The following is a 20,725-nucleotide window of genomic DNA, read 5'->3' as shown; positions in this document are numbered from 1 at the left end:
ACACAACTACTCATTCAAGGGTTTTTCTTTATTTTTACCATTTTCTGATGCAGCACTCTATCACTCTCCTTCTTGATCAAATAGCCCTTACACAGCCTGGAGGTGTGTTGGGTCATTTTCCTGTTCATAAACAAATGATAGACCCCATTGGGCACAAGCCAGGTGGGATGGCGTATCGCTGCAAAATACTGCGGTAGCCATGCTGGTTAAGCGTGCCTTGAATTCTAAATAACTCACATAGTGTCACCAGCAAAGCACTCCCCCACCAACACACTTCCTCCTCCATGCTTCACGGTGGGAACCACACATGCGGGGAGATCATCCGTTCACCTACTCTGCGTCTCACAAAGGCACAGAATTTGGATCCAAAAATCTAAAATTTAAACTCCAGACCAAAGGACAGATTTCATTGCTCGTGTTTCTTGGCCCAAGTAAGTCTCTTCTTATTATTGGTGTCCTTTAGTAGTGGTTTAGTAGTGGTTTCTTTGCAGCAAATCTGACAATGGAGGCCTGACTCACGGAGTCTCCTCTGAACAGTTCATGTTGAGATGTGTCTGTTACTTGAACTCTGTGAAGCATTTATTTGGCTGGAAATTTCAGAGTGGGGGCGGCAGGGTAGCCTAGTGGTTAGAGCGTTGGACTAGTAACTGAAAAGTTGCAAGTTCAAATCCCGAGCTGACAAGGTACAAATCTGTCCTTCTGCCCCTGAAAGGGCAGTTAACCCACTGTTCCTAGGCCATTCTTAACTGACTTTCCTAGTTAAATAAAGGTAAAATAAAAAAAATTAAGATGGCTGGTAACTCTAATGAACTTATCCTCTGCAGCAGAGGTAACACTGGGTCTTCCTTTCCTGTGGCGGTCCTCATGAGAGTCAGTTTCATCATAGCACTCGATGGTTTTTGCAAATGCACTTGACTGACCTTCATGTCTTAAAAGTAATGATGGACTGTCGTTTCTCTTTGCTTATTTGAGCTGTTCTTGCAATAATATGGAATATGGTATTTTACCAAATAGGGCTATCTGTATACCACCCCTACCTTGTCACAACACAACTGATTGGCTCAAACGCAATAAGGAGAGAAATTCCATAAATAAGGTTAACAAAGCACACCTGTTAATTGAAATGCATTCCATGTGACTAGCTCATGAAGCTGGTTGAGAGAATGCCAAGAGTGTGCAAAGCTGTCATCATGGCAAAGGGTGACTACTTGGAAGAATCTCAAATATAAATTATATTTGGATTTGTTTACCACTTTTTTAGTTACTACATGATTCCATATGTGTTATTTCATAGTTGTGATGTCATCACTATTATTCTACAATGTAGAAAATAGTAAAAAAATTAAGAAAAACCCTGCAGTGAGTAGGTGTGTCCAAACCTTTGACTGGTACTGTATGGAAAGACGGTGGCTGCTTCCTCTCTGCTTGGTATGGATCGCTACAAGCCAATAAATGAACACAGAGACACCCCACACACACACACACACATACAAAGCAGATAATGACAGCGGTGCTGATCAGTATGCAAGTACGCATTGGCTGCACCCAGACTGGGTTGTGACTCTGCTGTTAGCCCAGTGAGAGATGGAGAAATAGATGGAGAGAGACGGGTGGGAAAGATGGAAAGAGGGGAGAACGAGACGGGAGAGAAAGATGGAGAGCTTGAGAGAGAGAGAGGATAGAGAGTAAGGAGAATGAGAATGAGAGAGGGAGATGGAGGAGAGAGAGGATAGAGAGTAAGGAGAATGAGAATGAGAGAGAGGGAGATGGAGGAGAGAGAGGATAGAGAGTAAGGAGAATGAGAATGAGAGAGAGGGAGATGGAGGAGAGAGAGGATAGAGAGTAAGGAGAATGAGAGAGGGGGAGATGGAGGAGAGAGGGTTACAGAAAGACAGAGACAGACAGACAGACAAATATATGGAAAGAAAGAGATGAGAGAGAGAGGCAGACAAAGAGGAGAAAGAGAGAGAGAGATGAACAAGAGAGACAACAAGATGAAGAGAGACGGAGAGAGAACAGCAGCTTTTTAGCACAGTCAGTCAGTATTGATCCGATCCGAGCTGATTCTCATTCATTTTAACAGAGACACTGCTGAGCCCACCCACTATACTGCTCGTCTGAGTGTCCTTCTGCCGGTCTACAGTCTCTCTGTCTGTCTGTTGACCTGTCTGCCTCTACCGAGCCTGCCTGCCGACAGTGACTGATGTTGAGGTCCTTTCAAATCTGCTCTAACGCACCCAGTTCCCCTAAAATGATCCCGAAGCTTCTGAAAACTTAATGCCGAGTGAGTGCATGTTCCTGTTCTGTCTGCTTGGCTTTCTGTCCCCCCCCCTCCTCTGTCTGTACTCGCGTAACGCCGCTCACGGATCCTGACCAGGTTAACCCACAGCCCCAATAAAAGTTGAGGTATCCCCAAATGCAGAATGACATCACTTCAATAAAACCATAATGATATTGTGTCATAATATGATGAAAAGTCTCCAATGTCATTCTGGGGAAAGCATCTTCCTCCGTGTCATCCTAAATCGTCTCGTCTGACGTTGGAACCATTATGATTATTATTATTTTTTTCAGAGCGCTTGGAGCGCTATGCACGACAAGTGCCTTATGGGTTATTGCTCCCGTTAAAGCAGCTGGTGTATTCTCGCCGTGGATATTTCAATCTATTCTACGACAAAAGAGACATTATGATACGCTCCGCCAAGGGAGATTAGGCGCCAAACGAAGACGACCCGATCTGCCAGTCTCTCTTCCTCCCGTGGCATTTCGCTTCTCCATTTTGTGTGTCTGTGTGTAACGGCCCAGCAGCTCGAGGCCCAGCAGCTCGAGGCCCAGCAGCTCGAGGCCCAGCAGCTCGAGGCCCAGCAGCTCGAGGCCCAGCAGCTCGAGGCCCAGCAGCAGTGTCCATACAGTGTGTGTTTGTATGTGGCTGGCTTCATGTCTCATCCTATTGTCTCGTCGGGTGTCATTGTCATGTTTTTTCCATTTCCCAAATTCTTATCGCCCACGGCAACATGAGCCGGGGACCACTGCCTCCGCCTGCCAATGAAAATGACAATCTCTCTCCTTCCCTCTCTCTCCTTCCCTCTCTCCTTTCATCTCAAGGCTTTTTCATTCCACACTTGCATTCCTTAATTCTCTCCCTCCCAATCCGTCTCATCCGATAGAGCCTCTGCTTCACTCCATCCAACTTCCTCCACCTCTCATCTCCCTCATGCCCTCTATCCCTCCCTCTCTTCCCCAGCCTTTCCCCTAATCCCTCTTCCCAGCCCTCTCTCCCTCCCTGCCCCTTGCTCCCTCCCTCCTCCCATGCTCTCCCCTCCCTCCTTCCTTTTCCCCCCCTCTCTCCCCTGCTGTCACCCCCCCCCTCTCTCTCCCTCCTTCCCATGCCCCCCCATCTCCCCCACCCTCTACCCTGCACTCTTCCCCCTCCTCTCCCTGCTCTCTCATCTCCCCAACTTTCTTCACCCAGGTCTCCCACACCCTCCCAATTCCCCCGCGCTCTCCTTCCCACCCCCCCCCATTTTCCCTGCTCCCCCATCTCCCCCACTCGCTCTCTCATCTTCCCAACTCTTTCCCTCCAGGTCTCTCTCGCTCCCCCTCATTTTCCCCACTCTCCTTCCCCCCATCGATCCCCCCGCTCTCTCTCCCCATTTACCATGCTCTCCTTTCCCATCTCACCCCCCCCCCCCCTTTATCTCCCCCACGCTCTCTCTCCCTCCTCCCCATCTTTCCTGCTCTCTCCTTCCCACGCTCCCCCCCACTCGCTCTCTCATCTTCCCAACTCTCCCCCCCAGGTCTCTCACCCCCCCCCATTTCCCCAGCTCTCTCTCCCCCCCCATCGACCCCTCCACCACTCTCTCCCCATCTACCATGCTCTCCTTTCCCATCTCATCCGCTCCCCCCCCCACATCTCCCCCACTCGCTCTCTCCCCCCTCAACTTCTCTCCACTGCTGTCTCACTCCTCTCCCCGCTCTCGCATTCCCTCCCCCCATCTCCCCAACTCTCCCCAGGCCTCCCCCCCCATTTTCCCCCGCTCTCTCCCGATCACCCCCGCTCTCTCCTTCCCACGCTCCCCCTGCCCCATCTCCCCCACTCTCTCACACCCATCTCCCATGCTCTTCCTCCTCTGCTCTCTCCCTCCCCCGCTCTCTCCCCCTGCTCTCTCCGCCCCCTCCCCTTCTCTCTCCGTCCCCTCCCCTGCTCTCTCCATCCCCTCCCCTGCTCTCTCCATCCCCTCCCCTGCTCTCTCCATCCTCTCTCCCCTGCTCTCTCCCCCTGCTCTCTCCGTCCTCTCTCCCCCTGCTCTCTCCGTCCTCTCTCCCCCTGCTCTCTCCGTCCTCTCTCCCCCTGCTCTCTCCGTCCTCTCTCCCCCTGCTCTCTCCGTCCTCTCTCCAACCTGCTCTCTCCGTCCTCTCTCCAACCTGCTCTCTCCGTCCTCTCTCCAACCTGCTCTCTCCGTCCTCTCTCCAACCTGCTCTCTCCGTCCCCTCCCCTGCTCCCCCGCTCTCCACACCCCCTCCTCTCCACCCCTTCCTCTCTTCCCCGCTCACTCTGCCCCACTGCTCTCCACACCCATCTCCCATGCTCTTCCTCCCCTGCTCTCAACCCTCCACCCTCAACCCTCCAAAGTGGGTTATAAGTAATACGTATTCATGTGCACTTTCCACAATATGAATGTATGACTGTGTGTGTGTGTGTGTTCTGGCTCATAGTTAATCTGAAGGCAGTGCAGAAGCACGTCCTCCACGGTGTGCGTTTCTACGGGTTTCTCCCTCCGTCACAGCAAGTCTAACAAAAGGTCATGACAAACCTCCGTTTCTCTTCCTGCGCTCGTCACAGACAGTCAGTAGAGAAACTGCGGTAGTCGAGAGAGAGAGGGGTCCCTGGAGGAGGAAGTTAGTCTGCACAGTACATGTGGATGTACGCTCCACTTCTGGAGAAAGACAGAGCTCTTATCCAATTCTAATCTCGGTGGGAAATTCTCATTTAAAAATGTCCCGACGTCAACACAACCGAAACTTCCTAGACCTTAAAAACACTGTGGGACTGTATCAACAGCGAAGGGTGGAATAGTGAAGACAAATACCAAAACATAGTTTGAGTGGATTATTCCTTTAACTTTACAAAATATCAATTATATAGCGACAGTGTGAGAACGATGCGAATACATTTAAAACAGACCCGTTCTGTTTTTTAATTCTTCCTAAAGAAGAGAAAACATCAAGTGAAAGGGCAGTGTCCATAGTCGAGCTGTGCTCTGTCCAAACTGCACCTCTGACAAGAGGCAGAAAAACGCTTAAAAATGGCCGCGTCGAACTTCTTAGCCAAGCTGAAATGGGCTCGTTTTTGTCCCCCGCAACGAACATCGGAGGGGGGACTATGGATCCGTCTCGGTCCGTTCATACGTACGCATGTTAGCACGTGCGTAAGTCACAGGAGATATCGCAGAGACAACTGGCCCCATTTTGACTAAACTTGGGTGAATGATGAGTCATGCCATAGAGATCTGGCATTTACAACATGACACTGATTGGCTGAAGCGGGACGCTACAGCAATCAACTGAAATTCCAAACTGAGCTTAAAATTGCTGCCACGAATTGGCCCAAAGGGGGGGACGGACATGTTTACTGATGCCTTGTTAAACCTGAACACCTTTTACATACTTTGCTACTGAATTCCATTTCTCTCCACGGCTGTTTGACGATATTCCGTAGCCTCGCACTGCTTCACTCCTGGTTTCACACGTCACCTTGGTTGGACCGTGACGTGGCGAGAAGAAGTGGCAAAGCAGCTTCAGAACAGCCCACTTTGTCTTGTGCAGTGGTGGTGGTGGCGGCGGCGAGAGGTGTTGTTATGCTGCCCGTGGCAATAACAACCTAGAGCCGCGGTGGCAACAGCAGGTGTGTGACAGAGAGCAGGCAAAAATAAATAGGTGCTGCTTTCTGAGCTACTAGTCTACAGAGAAAGAAAGAACCTTCCCTCCCCCTTTCGCTTTCTCTGCGGGGAGATAGGGAGGCCGATTATTGCTTTTTCTCACACTCTACAACCCCCCCCCCCCCCCCCCCACAATCGTTTCCGCCACCCTCCATTGCCCGTATTTGCTCAATCTGTTGGGCGCAGTCAGACGCCTGGCGACATGCGCCGACACCTGCAGTAAGAACACACAAACGGCAACACACAGGCTCTCTCCAACCACTGATACATCTTTTTTTTTATCAGGATGAAGTGCTGCAAAATATGTATTGCATTGTAGGTCCTTCACTCGTAGATGTCAACTCCGTGAATGACCAGACACGAGCAAGGTCATCTCTCACACACACACACACAGATAGGTTAAATAAAATAGCTGATTGAAGAATATAGTCTCCCCCCCCCTCTTAAAACGCACGCACACCCCTCTGTAAGTGTTGGGCACGTCTCTCACTAAATTCAAGTTAGAACATTAGCAGCAGCAGCACAACAGCTAACCACAGGACCACTCAAAAGTTTGGACACCGACTCATTCCAGGTTTATTATTTATTTCTACATTGTAGAATAATAGTCAAGACATCAAAACTATGAAATAACACATGTGGAATCACGTAGTAACCAGAAAAAGTGATAAACAAAATCAAAATATATTTTCTATTTGAGATTCTTCAAAGTAGCCACCTTTTGCCTTTGACAGCTTTGCACACGCTTGGCATTCTCTCAACCAACTTCATGAGGTAGTCACCTGGAATGCATTTCAATTAACAGGTGTGTCTTCTTGAAAGTTTCGTCAAGAACAGTCGCAAAAACAATCAAGCGCTATGATGAAACTGGCTCTCATGGGGACCGCCACAGGATAGGAAGACCCAGAGGTTACCTCTGCTGCAGAGGACAAGTTCATTAAAAAGTTACCAGCCTCAGAAATTGCAGCCCAAATAAATGCTTCACAGAGTTCAAGTAACAGACACGTCTCAACATCAGCTGTTCAGAGGGGACTGCGTGAATCAGGCCTTCATGGTCGAATTGCTGCAAAGAAACCACTACTAAGGGACACCAATAAAAAGAAGAGACTTGCTTGGGCCAAGAAACACATGCAATGGACATTAGACCTGTGAAAATCTGTCCTTTGGACCGAGGAGTCCAAATTTGAGATTTTTACTTCCAATCGCCGTGTCTTTGTGAGACACAGAGTAGGTGAATGGGTGATCTACCATCCCATCTGGTTTGTGCTTAACGGGACTATCATTTGTTTTTCAACAGGACAATGACCCAACACACCACCAGGCTGTATAAGGGCTATTTGATCAAGAAGGCGAGTGATGGAGTGCTGCATCAGATGACCTGGCCTCCACAATCACCTGACCACAAATCAATTGAGATGGTTTGGGATGAGTTGGACTGGCAGAGTTAAGGAAACATTAAGGAAACAAGTGCTGAGCATATGTGGGAACACCTTCAAGACTGTCAGAAAAGCATTCCAGGTGAAGCTGGTTGAGAGAATTCCAAGAGTGTGCAAAGCGGTCATCAAGGCAAAGGGTGGCTATCTCAAATATAAAATATATTTTTGATTTTGTTGAAAAAAAAATTGGTTTCAACATGATTCCATATTTGTTACTTCATAGTTGATGTCTTCACTATTATTCTACAATGTAGAAAATTGTAATATATATATATATAAATATATAAATAAAAACTTGAATGAGTAGGCGTGTCCAAACTTTTGACTAGTACTGTACATCATAGAACTTATCGGGCATCACAACTTTGCTAAGTGGCACTCTCGTGCGTTAGCGCCCGGTTATCCAACCCAGCACCTTGCTCGCTCACCCTTAACCCCTTGTTCCTGGAGACACCATGTTACTTCATGTGCGGTACAGAGATAAGGGGAGGAGAGTGAGACAGAACGAGAAAGATTCTGGCCCTTCATTAAAGCGATTAGAGATTAATGTCCAAAGCACACGTCTAATCCTGTTTAGGGCTGCACGGTGTGTGTGTGTGTGTGTTGTATATCATGCCGGAGAGGTAGTGTAACAACTCAGTTCCCTCAGACTGTGTCACAGTGCTTCTTCTTCAGTGTCACTACTACTTAGTGTGTCAGTATCCCACTGTGTCGAGGTCAACCCCTATCAGCATCATAACATAACAAAAATAATACAAATGGAGGGGCCTCCCGAGCGGCGCAGCGGTCTAAGGCACTGTGTCGCAGCGCTAGAGGTGTCACCGCAGATCCGGGTTCGATCCCGGGCCGTGTCGCAGCCGACCCGGGAGCCCCGTGAGGAGGCACACAATTGGCCCAGCGTCGTCCGGGTTAGCGGATGGCTCCTAATGTTTTGTTGCACTCAGTGTATTTCACAGCGTCCGTGGCCATAACAGGATGTCTATCCTCTTTCCACATACACACTGTAATACACACATCCCGGTGTTGGTCCTCTGCCAGATGCGAGGATAGGATTCCACAGCTATGAGATTGATGTCAGGGCCAATTAACTGTGTGAACACACACACACAAAAGACTCTGGTGAGGACAAGAACAGAAGTGATCCACCACAAAACACCCTATATTGACAACCCAACATCTCAGGAATCAGCAGCATTAAGATCCACATTCAACAAAGTCACTCAGACAGTCTCCCATCACAATACTACTGTTCTCCAGAGGCAGACGACAGAGAGCAGAGATACGGTCCTATTCTCTATCCTAGGCGTGTACACTTGTTCACTACGCCCCATAGATGTACTGAAACGCATTGAATTGGTGTCAGCCAGGACTAGGGAGTCCATTAATTTTACATCCATGAGGGGGGAGTGAACGAGTGCACACGTTCGAGAAGAAGCGTAGAGAGTGTGGGCACGTGAGAAGGGTGCAGAATGGGGTCCCTCCATCCCTCCCTCCTGCTCTACCTCACTCTGTCTGCCATCACTTCTCCTGGCAGCGGAGCGCGAAGGGAAGCTTCAGACCTCTCAGCCAGTCAACTGAGCGGAAGAGTGAGCAGTGGCCCGATCCATGTGCCAGTCTTTCTTAAATCAGGCGAGTATGAGCGTGAGATTGTGTGTGTGTGGAGAGGGCAGGTTAGGCAAGGACTGACTATGTGGTATAGCGTAGCAGTGTGACACCCTATTGTGGTGCGGATTGATTAAAAGCACACGAGAGCAGCACACAGCCTACAATCTGTGGGCTTCCTTCCTTCGTTCATAGCTAGTGTTTCTCATTGACAGCTCAGGTGTGGGCATTAAGGAGGTGCATATCACTGCGATAGACTAACGTCCTGTCCAGTGGGAGTACGTGTACATCAAGCTGCCTCAGGCTCCAGCCCCATGGGCCATTCTGGCTCAGACAAGGATAATGCATCACTCGTCATACACAGTGACAACCCAGACCCACTCAAGGCCCCGGCCAAGGCCGAAGCCACAACCAGGGACAGAGTCCAGTATAGCTCAGGATTAGAACTTATTCAACCGTACGTTCCATTCCATTCCGTTCCTCTAGGCTGGAGAGTCACAGGACTTCAGTTTGGTTCCTGCCCGGGCCTCAAGCTCCAACACAGTCAGAAGGAGGAGGAATCCCAACCATCCCCTTCTGTCAACTCTCAGGGTGTTTCCCAAATGGACCTCTATGACCTATATAGTGCACTACTTTTAGTCCAGGGCCCATACTGTCAACCATTTAACACGCCAACATTCCACATTACTCCCGAGACTGACTCCAACTGACTAAAAAGCTTAGTAACGGGAATGTTTGATTATTGAAATGCCACATACAGCAGAATTATATTAGCAGCTATATTTAATGGGAGGTAGTGATCAGATGATAAGCATTGCAGATTGAAAATAATAATAATAATAATAATAATGAGTCTTACACAGCGCATTCAGAAAGTATTCAGGACCCTTTCTTTATTCTACCATTTTTATTTTATATATATATAATCTTCAATCTACACACAATAACCCATAAATTACAAAGTGAAAATAGTTTAGAAATGTTTGCGCAATTATTAAATCTAACAAAAACAGAAATACCTTATTTACATAAGTGTTCAGACCCATTGCTAAGAGACTTGAAATAGAGCTCAAGAGCATCCTGTTTCCATTGATTCGTCCACCTGTGGTAAATTCAATTGATTGGACATGATTTGGAAAGGCACAAACCTGTCTATATAAAAGGTCCCTCGGTTGACAGTGCATGTCAGAGCAAAACCCAAGCCGTGAGGTCGAAGGAAATGGCTGTCGAGCTCCAAGACACTATTGTGTTGAGGCACAGACCTGGGTAATGGTACCAAAAAAATGTCTGCAGCATTGAAGGTCCCCAAGAACACAATGGCCTCCATCATTAAAAAAAAATGGAAGTAGTATGACCCTACCAAGACTCCTCCTAGAGCTGGCCGCCCGGCCAAAATGAGAAATAGGGTGAAAAGAGCCTTGGTCAGGGAGGTGACCAATAACCCAATGGTCACTCTGAAAGAGCTCCAGAGTTCCTCTGTGGATATGGGAGAACCTTCCAGAAGGACAACTATCTCTGCAGCACTCCATCAATCAGGCCTTTATGGGAGAATGGCCAGAATGAAGCCACTCCTCAGTAAAAAGGCACCACAGCCCACTTGAATTTTGCAAAAGCCACCGAAAGGTCTCGCAGTACTCAGAGCATGGGCTGACCAACTGGCAATTGTCTTCACTGACATTTTCAACCTCTCCCTGTCGGAGTCTGTAATACCAACATGTTTCAAACTGACCACCATAGTCCCTGTGCCCAAGAACACTAAGGTAACCTGCCTAAATGACTACCGACCCGTAGAACTCACGTCTGTAACCATGAAGTGCTTTGAAAGGCTGGTCATGGCTCACAAAACCATTATCACAGAAACTCTAGACCCACTCCAATTTGCATACCGCACCAACAGCTCCAGATTTCCGTTTCCCACCTGGACAAAAGGAACACCTATGTGAGAATGCCATTCACTGACAACAGCTCGTCGTTCAACACCCTAGTGCCCTCAAAGCTCATCACTTAGCTAAGGACCCTGGGACTAAACACCTCCCTCTGCAACTGGATCCTGGACTTCCTGACGGGCCACCCCCAGTAGGTAACAACACATCCGACACGCGGGGCCTCAACACGGGGGCCCCTCAGGGGTGCGTGCTCAGTCCTCTCCTATACTCCCTGTTTACACATGACTGCACGGCCAGACACGACTCCAGCACCATCATTAAGTTTGCTGAAAACACAACAGTGGTAGGCCTGATCACCGAACAACGAGGAGACCTGACCGTGTGGTGCAAGGACAACAACCTCTTCTCCAACGTGATCAAGACAAAGGAGATGATTGTGGACTATAGGAAAAGGAAGACAGAGCACGCCCCCATTCTCATCGACGGGGATGTAGTGGAGCAGGTTGAGAGCCTCAAGTTCCTTGGTGTCCACATCAACAAACTAACATGGCCTTAGCACAACAAGACAGTCGTGAAGAGGGCACGACAAAACCTATTCCACCTCAGGAGACTAAAAAGATTTGGCATGGGTCCTCAGATCCTCAAAAGGTTCTACAGCTGCACCATCGAGAGCATCCTGACGGGTTGCATCACTGCCTGGTATGGCAACTCCTCGGCCTCCGACTGCAAGGCACTACAGAGGGTAGTGTGTACGGCCCAGTACAGCACTGGGGCAAAGCTTCCTGCCATCCAGGACCTCTATACCGGCGGTGTCAGAGGAAGGCCCTAAAAATTGTCAAAGACTCCAGACACCCTAGTCATAGACTGTTCTCTCTGCTACCGCACAGCAAGCAGTACCGGAGCGCCAAGTCTAGGTCCAAGAGGTTTCTAAACAGCTTCGACCCCCAAGCCATAAGACTTAAGACTCCCCCCCCCCCACACTGCTGCTACTCTTATTATCGATGCATAGCCACTTTAATAACTCTACCTACATGTACATAATTACCTCGATTACCTCGAAACCAATGCCCCGCGCACATTGACCCTCTGTATATAGCCCCGCTATTGTTATTTACTGCTGCTCTTTAATTATTTGTTATTCTTCTCTTACTTTTTAGGGATTTTCTTAAAACTGCATTGTTGGTTAAGGGCTTGTAAGTAAGCACTTCACTTTAAGGTCTACACCTGTGCATTCAGGGCATGTGACAAATAAAATGTGATTTGAACGTCCTCGTGTGGCCCAGCCAGAGGCCGGACGAGAACCCTGTTAAACATCTCTGGAGAGACCTGGAAATTGTTGTTCAGTGACGCTCCCCATCCAGCCTGACAGGGCTTGAGAGGATCTGCGGAGGAGAATGGGAGAAACTCCCCAAATAAAGGTGTGCCAAGCTTTGTAGCGTCATACCCAAGAAGACTCAAGGCTGTAATCGCTGCGAAAGGTGCTTAAACAAAGTACTTAGTAAAGGGTCTGAATATTTATGTGATACTTTCCGGGCGTGTGTGTATATTATATTTATATATATTATATTTATATATATACATTCTAAAAAATGTTTCTGCTTTGTCATTATGAGGTATGTGTAGCTTGATGAGGGAAAAATTGATTTAATCCATTTTAGAATAAGGCTGTAACATAAAATGTAGGAAAAAGTCAAGGGGTTTGAATAGATTCCCGAATGCACTTAAATAGAGCTTTTGAAGACACTTTTTAAATAACCCAAAGACAGGTAGTTGGCCTGCTGGTGTCACTGTGAGAAAGAGACGGTTGGTGACAATGCTGCAGAAACATGGTAAATTGGAGGAAGTAGGTTACTGCATACTGACAGTTTCCTGCCCACAGAATAGTTAATGAAGGTAGTGTCCATAAGAACTGACCTTACAGAGGCACTCTCACTCTATGTAAACACACCAACAGCATTGTGGGTAGACGGGAAGTAGAAGAGGTTACAGCTACAAACCTCTACAGGGAGGGTGTTCACGTGTCAGCTTCCTGCAACAACAACAATAAGACACCCTGGGCCTGTTCGAATCATACCCAGCCATCACAATGTCTTGAGACACATGTGAGGGCTGGGTACGATGCTTCTAAAATAAATCCCTCCTCACCTCCTCCACTTCCTTCCTTGAAGTGATCACATCCGACACGACTGGACAGGCGAAACTCTGGGTTCTATAACACAGTCTAACAATCTACATGGTGTCAGATCAGTGATCGTCTCCAGGAAGGAAGGCTGTATTTCTCAGCGTTCTGGTTGGTTCTCAGTTTCTCTGCAGTGAAATGGAAGAAGGGGTGATTGACCGTGGCTTCTGCTAAAGCCCTGAAACTGTCCAGATCCAGCAAGGTGACATCACTATCCTCCCCCCCCCCCCCCACACCCCCCCACCACCCCCCCCCACCCCCCCCAAATAAAAAGATTCTTAGTAATCAGAGACAGGACGTCAAACTAACGGAGATCTGAGTCCAGGACACAGACGAGTTGTGCTCTAAAAATATCTAATCTACTTACTTACCCCAAACAAAGCACTTGACAAAAATACTAAAAAGCATGTGTCAAAACACACTCAAAGGCTTTAGTACTAAACCAGCCAGGCTCTAAAGCTTTTTGAACAGGAGAAGACGTACAATACTAAAGCCCATTATGATGCTTTTACCCACCTTGTCTCATACAGTGGTATCTTTATTCATTGATTCTATAGCATGGTTATTATTTTAATAATGTCATTCATTTACTACGGGTGCTAGTAGCTCTATTTATTTAGGTGAGGGAGCACAAAGAAAAATGTAAATGACGTCAACTTTTCCTCAAAGTGCAAAAGAAAACGTATCCTCCAAAATGTAACATTCGCCTGTGCTCACGCAGCCATTTTCCTTTTGACATGAGCCTATTTTTAACACCCTCAAAACTTCAAGTTAGGGATAGGCTACCTCATTTAAAAAAAAAACGGGCCATCGCCACCGTCAAATCGTGAGGGATAGTTCTTCATGTTTTACCCGGGGAAAAGTCCCAGCTGCATGTCCACGCCGACCATTTGATTGATCAGTCAGTTTCGCGGGAATATGCGTTTAGAGGTCTTCTTGAAGGACTGTTCCGTGAGCGTATTTAGAGAAGATTGGGTTAAACAATTAGCCCTTCTTGTGTTTTGTTTCAATCAAAGCGCCTATCTTTGACAATTCGGCTTCAGCTAACCATCCTAAAATCTCATTAGAAATTAGGTGTTTTTGGTTGTAGCTGTAACGTTACAGCCCTACTATGCTATTATATTTCGGTTCTGTTATGTAACATGCAAATTAATCATATGATCTGGCAAGACATTGATCACTTTTTCTAAACAAGCACCATCTTCTGGGCCCGAGTAGCAGGCTGTTTAATTTGGGCATGCTTTTCATCCAAAATTCAGAATGCTGCCCGCTACCCTAGAGAGGTTAACTTCTCTAGGGTGGCAGCGTTGGGAATTTTGGATGAAAAGCGTGCCCAAATTAAACTGCTTTGCTACTCAGCCATAAAAGCTAGAATATGCATATAATTAGTAGATGTGGATAGGAAACACTCTGAAGTTTCAAAAACTGTTTGAATGATGTCTGTGAGTATAACAGAACTCATATGGTAGGCAAAAACCTAAGAACAAAATACAACCAGGAAGTGGGAAATCTGTAGTTTTTCAAAGTGAAAAGTGTCTATGGTGTCATGTTGCACTTCCTAAGGCTTCCACTAGATGTCAACAGTCTTTAGAACGTTGTTTGATGCTTCTACTGTGAAGTGGGGCCGAATGAGTCAGAGGTCTGCCAGCAGCCACAAGCTCAGTCTTGCGCGTTCACGTGAGAGCGACCTGCGAAGTGATTCTATACATCGTTTGACATGTTTCTACGGACTGTAACGGAACTTTTGTACTTTGTCTGCTCGTGCGTCATGAAGTTGGATTACTGTGCTGAACGCGCTAACAACAAGGAGGAGAATTTGGACATAAATGATGGACATTACCGAACAATACAAACATTTATTGTGGAACTGTGATTCCTGGGAGTGCATTCTGATGAAGATCGTCAAAAGTAAGTGAATATTTATAATGCCATTTCTGACTTCTGTTGACTCCAACATGGCGGATATCTGTATGGCTTGATTTTGTTGTCTGACACAGCGGTTGTATTAAGGAGAAGTGGATCTAAAATTTCATGCATAACACTTGTATCTTTTAGCAATGTTTATTATAAGTATTTTTTATATGGCTCTCTGCAAAATCACCGGATGTTTTGGAACTACTGAACATAACGTGCCAATGTAAACTCAGATTTTTGGATATAAATATAAAAAATATAAATAAATATTTAAATACCGAACAAAACATACATGTATTGTGTAACATGAAGTCCTATGAGTGTCATCTGATGAAGATCATCAAAGGTTAGTGATTCATTTTATCTATATTTCTGCTTTTTGTGACTCCTCTCTTTGGCTGGAAAAATGGCTGTGTTTTTCTGTGACTTGGCTCTGACCTAACATAATCCTTTTGGTTTGCTTTCGTCGTAAAGCCTTTTTGAAATCGGACACTGTGGCTGGATTTACAACAAGTATCGTTAAAATGGTGTAAAATACATGTACGTTTGAGGAATTTTAATTATGGGATTTCTGTTTTGAATTTGGCGCCCTGCAGTTTCACTGGCTGTTGACAGGTGGGACGCTACCGTCCCACGTACCCTAGAGGGGTTGAAGAAGTTGAACCAACTTGTGGTGATAAAGAACAGTTGAAGGATAGCTCTGCCATTCGGCCAATTCAGGAACGAACAAGAATAATTTGCAGTAGGACTAACCTAATAGGCCTACGACTACGTGGTATAGCTGTTTTTAGGCTACAGCCGAATGCACATGCATATAGCTTAATATCATTGAACTGTTCGTGATTAGCTTGAACACACGGTGATGATATACCCCATTACAGAATAAAACAAAACATAGAATTGATGTGCATAGATGAAAAAATGTTATCAAATCAATTGCAGTGAACAAAACCATCACGGTGGCCACTATGGTTTAGGTGTCCTGGGCAAAACGGTGCCGCCGTAACCAAGTGGTCACATATCGTTCTGGGTTCCACAGTGTACGAGGGCTCCGTGGAGTTTCGTGAACATCCTCAAGGACTAATTCAAAGGTCCTGACCACTTTGGCCAATTAGAACTCGGACAGGCTTCCGCAGTGCACACGGGTAGCCTAATAGTTCTTCATCATTCTTGCCACCGCCAGAGAGAAGAAAACACCATTTACCTCTAGGTTGCTATAAATATTTGGTTTGTCATTGAATTATTGCTGTAATTAAATATCATTTATCAGAAGCCATTTGACAGAAATAGTATCACAGCTCAGTGTATTCTCGAGTCATATTGGAAGAAATGTGAGGGAGCACCGCTCCTCCGGCTTCACTACACCCATTTACTACGATACTTCTACAGGTGAATGTTGCATTAACATAGTACTGAAATACTGCTGAGCTATCTATCACCATTTGGAGGGGGGTATACAGTGCATTTGGAAAGTATTCTGACGCCTCGACTTTTTCCACATTTTGTTACGTTACAGACTTATTAAAAAAAATCTATTCAATATTTTTTCCCCCTACAATCTACACACAACAACCCATAATGACAAAGCAAAAACAGGTTAGTATACATTTTAGAAAATGGCCTCCTGAGTGGCGCAGTGGTCTAAGGCTGTGCTTACTTGAGATTCTGGGTTCAAGTCCAGGCTCTGTCGCTGCCGGCTGTGCCGGGAGATCCATGGGGCGGCGCACAATTGGCCCAGCGTCGTCTGGGTTCGGGGAGGGTTTGACCGGCAGAGATGTCCTTGTCCCATTGCGCACTTGCGACTCCTGTGACCGGCCGGGCGCAGTGCACGCTGACACAGTGGCCTGGTGTACTTTGTTTCCTCTGACACATTGGCGCGGCTGGTTTCATGGGTTAAGTGGGCATTGTGTCAAGAAGCAGTGCGGCTTGGTTGGGTTGCATTTCAGAGGATGCACGCCGTTCGACCTTTGCCTCTCGAGTCTGTACGGTAGTTGCAGCGATGAGACAATTGGATACCATGAAATTGGGGAGAAAGTGGCAAAAAAAATATGGAAATATCACATGTACATAAGTATTCAGACCCTCTACTCAGTACTTTGTTGAAGCACCTGGGGCAGCGATTACAGCCTCAAGTCTTCTTGGGTATGACGCTACAAGCTTGGCACACCTGTATTTGGAGAGTTTCTCCCATTCTTCTCTATAGATCCTCTCAAGCTCTGTCAGGTTGGATAGGGAGCATTGCTGAACAGCTATTTTCAGGTCTCTCCAGAGATGTTCGATCGGGTTCAAGTCCGGGCTCTGGCTGGGCCACTCAAGGACATTGAGATTTGTTCCGAAGCAACTCCTCCGCATTGACTTGGCTGTGTGCTTAGGGTCATTGTGCTGTTGGAAGGTGAACCGTCACCCCAGTCTGAGGTCCTGAGGTCTGGAGCAGGTTTTCATCAAGGAGCTCTCTGTACTTTGCGCTGTTCATCTTTGCCTCGATCCTGACTAGTCTCCCAGTCCCTGAAAAACATCCCCACAGCATGATGCTGCCACCACCATGCGTCCCCGTAGGGATGGTGCCAGGTTTCCTCCAGACCTGACACTTGGCATTCAGGCCAAAGAGTTCTCGTGATCTGAGTCCTTTAGGTGCCTTTTGGCAAACTCCAAGCAGGCTGTCATGTTCCTTTTACTGAGAAGTGGCTTCCGTCTGGCCAATCTATCATAAAAGCATGATTTGCCAGAGTGCTGCAGAGACCGTTGTGCTTCTGGAAGGTTCTCCCATCTCCACAGAGGAACTCTGGAGCTCTGTCAGAGTGACCAATTTCAAGTCTCATAGCAAAGGGTCTGAATACTTATGTAAATAAGACATCTGTTTTTTATATTTAATGCATTTGCTAAAATTTCTAAAAGCCTGTTTTCTCTGTCATTATAGGGTATTGTGTGTAGATTGATGAGGAAAAATGTAATCAATTTTAGAATAAGGCTGTAACGTAAAGCAAAATGTGGAAAAAGTCAAGGGGTCTGAATACTTTCCCAATGCAGCGGAAATAAACTTAGCATAAACACATACAGTATCATATAGCATATGAGCATACAGTATATTATAATATAACAGAGAAAGGGGAAAAGTGGAATAGAAAAATAAATGGCACACACACACACGGGATCTTGAGAGCCTTTGTTCAGAATGACCATGGATGGATGTCAGGTGTGTGAGATTTCCTGGCTACTCTACCTACTGCTCCATTACATTGGATTAATACACTCCCTTCCAGTTAACAACCCCCCCCCCCAGCAAATCTAACCTATCAATTGATATACTAATGATCGTAGAACGTTGCTAAAAAACCCTGGCAACATTGGAATCCAAATCTAACCGTGGAGCCTTGAGCTATGGGGAAATATTCTGTCGTGGAACGAACAACTGGTTTCTGTATGCCACCATCTGAATGGCCAGTGGTTGCATTTGATATGATGGATCTCCCCCAAAATACCGCGACCGACCGAGAGATAAAATGCTCTATCGGAAACATAGGCACAGGATACTATCGTGAGGGGTACGTGTACAAGAACGATACAGAAGTTGATTCTGTATTAGATTGTGGTAGACTAGCCTATAGGCTACGTGTCTGGGTTGACCAGATAGACAACAATAAAAGGTTATTGCAAGTTGAGAATGTCTTATTATGATATTTACCCAGTAACTAAAAACAATGCAAACACTGCCTTTTATGTCTGCCACAGTTATGTTAGAGAATTTAAGATCATTTTGGTAGTAAACCCAAAGTATGACCCGTAAAACCCATAGTGGACGTCTTTAAAATGGTCTGCAAACAAGTACATATTTGTCTTAAACGAACAAAAAAAACAGACAAGAAGAACCAACGGATAGAACTAACGTTACTTCCCTTACTCGAAGGCTCTTACCTCGGCACACAGCTTGGTGAAGAGCGGTCCACTTCCCAGGTGGCGTATAGGTTCATGTGGACAGGGCGATTCGAGGTGATCGTGACCGGTTTGGAGGGTTGCAAGTGCGGGGAGGGGGCACCTCCAGTCCGCGGGAGCCCTCCTCGCTCCGACATCCTGGAGGTAGGTTAGCTTAAAAGGTTTCAAACGAAGGGGTATAATAGCCTTTCTTTCCCTTCTGCCTCTTCGTTGCAAAAACCTCGGTGTGCCTGTCTAGGCTACACGTTAAAATTTTCGTCTGTGCAATTAAAAGTGAATCCGTATCTTCTATACAATTGAATAACTATTATTTTGGTCGTACTAAATTGTAACTTTACCGTGAATTTCCTTTCTTTCAGAGAGCACAACGAGCAAACCCTCTTTCTCGCTCTCAACTTGTCTCTAGCCTGGTGCAGGAAACAGAACATTTCTCCACCAAGGCAAATCGCACAATCAGAGAAGAGGCAAAGCGAGAGGTTCTACTCCCCCCCCAAAGTCTGCCCACGAAAACAAGACCACGAAGTGAGGAATTTTTGTATGGAGGTCAATGAGTCTCGAATTTGGTCAACAACAAAAATAATTGCAAATGTTCTACGTGAGGCTTCTTTGACCGAATATATGGTTTGTATTGGTTGGGTTGTTACAAATGCTCTGATATAAGTGGACCACGTGGCATTTCGGCCACTTTGAAAAAATAAGACTTTTTATCGGAGTTGTTCCCTGTGGTCACACGCGTATCTGCCCTCTCATTGGCTAAAATGGTCACAACTGATCTCGCCTCCTGGCGCCTGTCTTCCATCCTTGAGGACAAGTATTTTCATTGTAACAGCAGTCACTCAACTATCTTGTCAATATAATGAAAATCTTGGTCACAATGCATGATCAACGTGCCTCTTCTCTTGTTAACCCTTTAATTGTTTCTAAAAAAAATATGAAAACATGTTTGCACCATACATTCCTATTACTAACAACTAAAATAAGAACTTACAATAGTTTATTTTCAACTTGATGTTTATTTGGAAATAACAGAGTTCTACCAGGTAGTTGAGATAGTAAAATAAGCTCATACCAGCAATGCCATATTAGAATGGCAATTTGCATAGCATTTTGACTCATTTCAATATTATTTAAAAAATACTTTAAGTCTGCTTCAATTGCCTTTATTGGTAGGTAAGTATTGTTGAAGACTGTTAAATGTTAACCTATAAAGGTCATTTTGTATGTCCAAACATGAATATTCAGTTACATTGAAATGAATGTGTTTTCAGGTGGAGGTATAGTGCAGTCCCTCAAAAAATATTCCCATTTTGAAAATATATGACAAAGTGACGTTCTTTATTACTATCATAGGCATTATTTGTATTAGTTAACCAATCAAGTTCAAGTGAATATTTTGTTTCCTATTCACTTCTAAATCCATTGTCAAAACTTGCTCTACAAGCCTGTTGAGAATGTGGTTGAAGGGTTAAAGAAGATGTATGCTTCTTTTATTTTTGTTATTATTTTACATGAGCGGGAGAGAGAGTGAGAGATGGGAAAATCATAAAAACAGTGTGACAACATGTGCCCCCTTAACATTCTGTTTTTTATAGGTTAAAAGTTGGTTAATTAAGAAACTATTTCAGGTAAAGCTATATAAATAAATGCTAGGCTATGCTGTTAGAGTTAAACAAACTAAATGGATTAATCAATGAGTCAATCAATGTGTATGGATTTGTACTCATAATGCACCTCATTCCGAGCTCATGCTTCAAAAAGTCATTTGGTGTGACTGATGATGAATTCCAGGAATTTCCCCAAAGTGACATGATTAGAGGTGATTATTTAATTTTGAGATTT

General features: G+C 45.7%; 1 protein-coding gene across 2 annotated transcripts in view; it reads right to left on the bottom strand.

Annotated features, from left to right (window-relative positions):
• Positions 1-19,336, bottom strand: part of LOC109896358 (phosphofurin acidic cluster sorting protein 1) — a 54,328-nt gene extending 34,992 nt beyond the window's left edge. Inside the window, exon 1 of one of the 2 annotated variants that reach the window (XM_031832176.1) lies at positions 18,869-19,336. In XM_031832176.1, the coding sequence (XP_031688036.1) occupies positions 18,869-19,023 (155 nt within the window). In that variant the 5' untranslated portion in view covers positions 19,024-19,336. The remainder of the gene's footprint in view (positions 1-18,868) is intronic. The other variant, XM_031832177.1, reaches the window with a different exon arrangement.
• Between the last annotated feature and the right edge of the window lie 1,389 nt (positions 19,337-20,725).

The sequence above is a fragment of the Oncorhynchus kisutch genome, linkage group LG9 (genome assembly GCF_002021735.2).
Source record: "Oncorhynchus kisutch isolate 150728-3 linkage group LG9, Okis_V2, whole genome shotgun sequence".
In the NCBI taxonomy this organism is placed as follows: Eukaryota; Metazoa; Chordata; class Actinopteri; order Salmoniformes; family Salmonidae; genus Oncorhynchus; species Oncorhynchus kisutch.
Note: the sequence above shows the minus strand (reverse complement) of the source record. Positions and strands in the feature narration are given on the sequence as shown.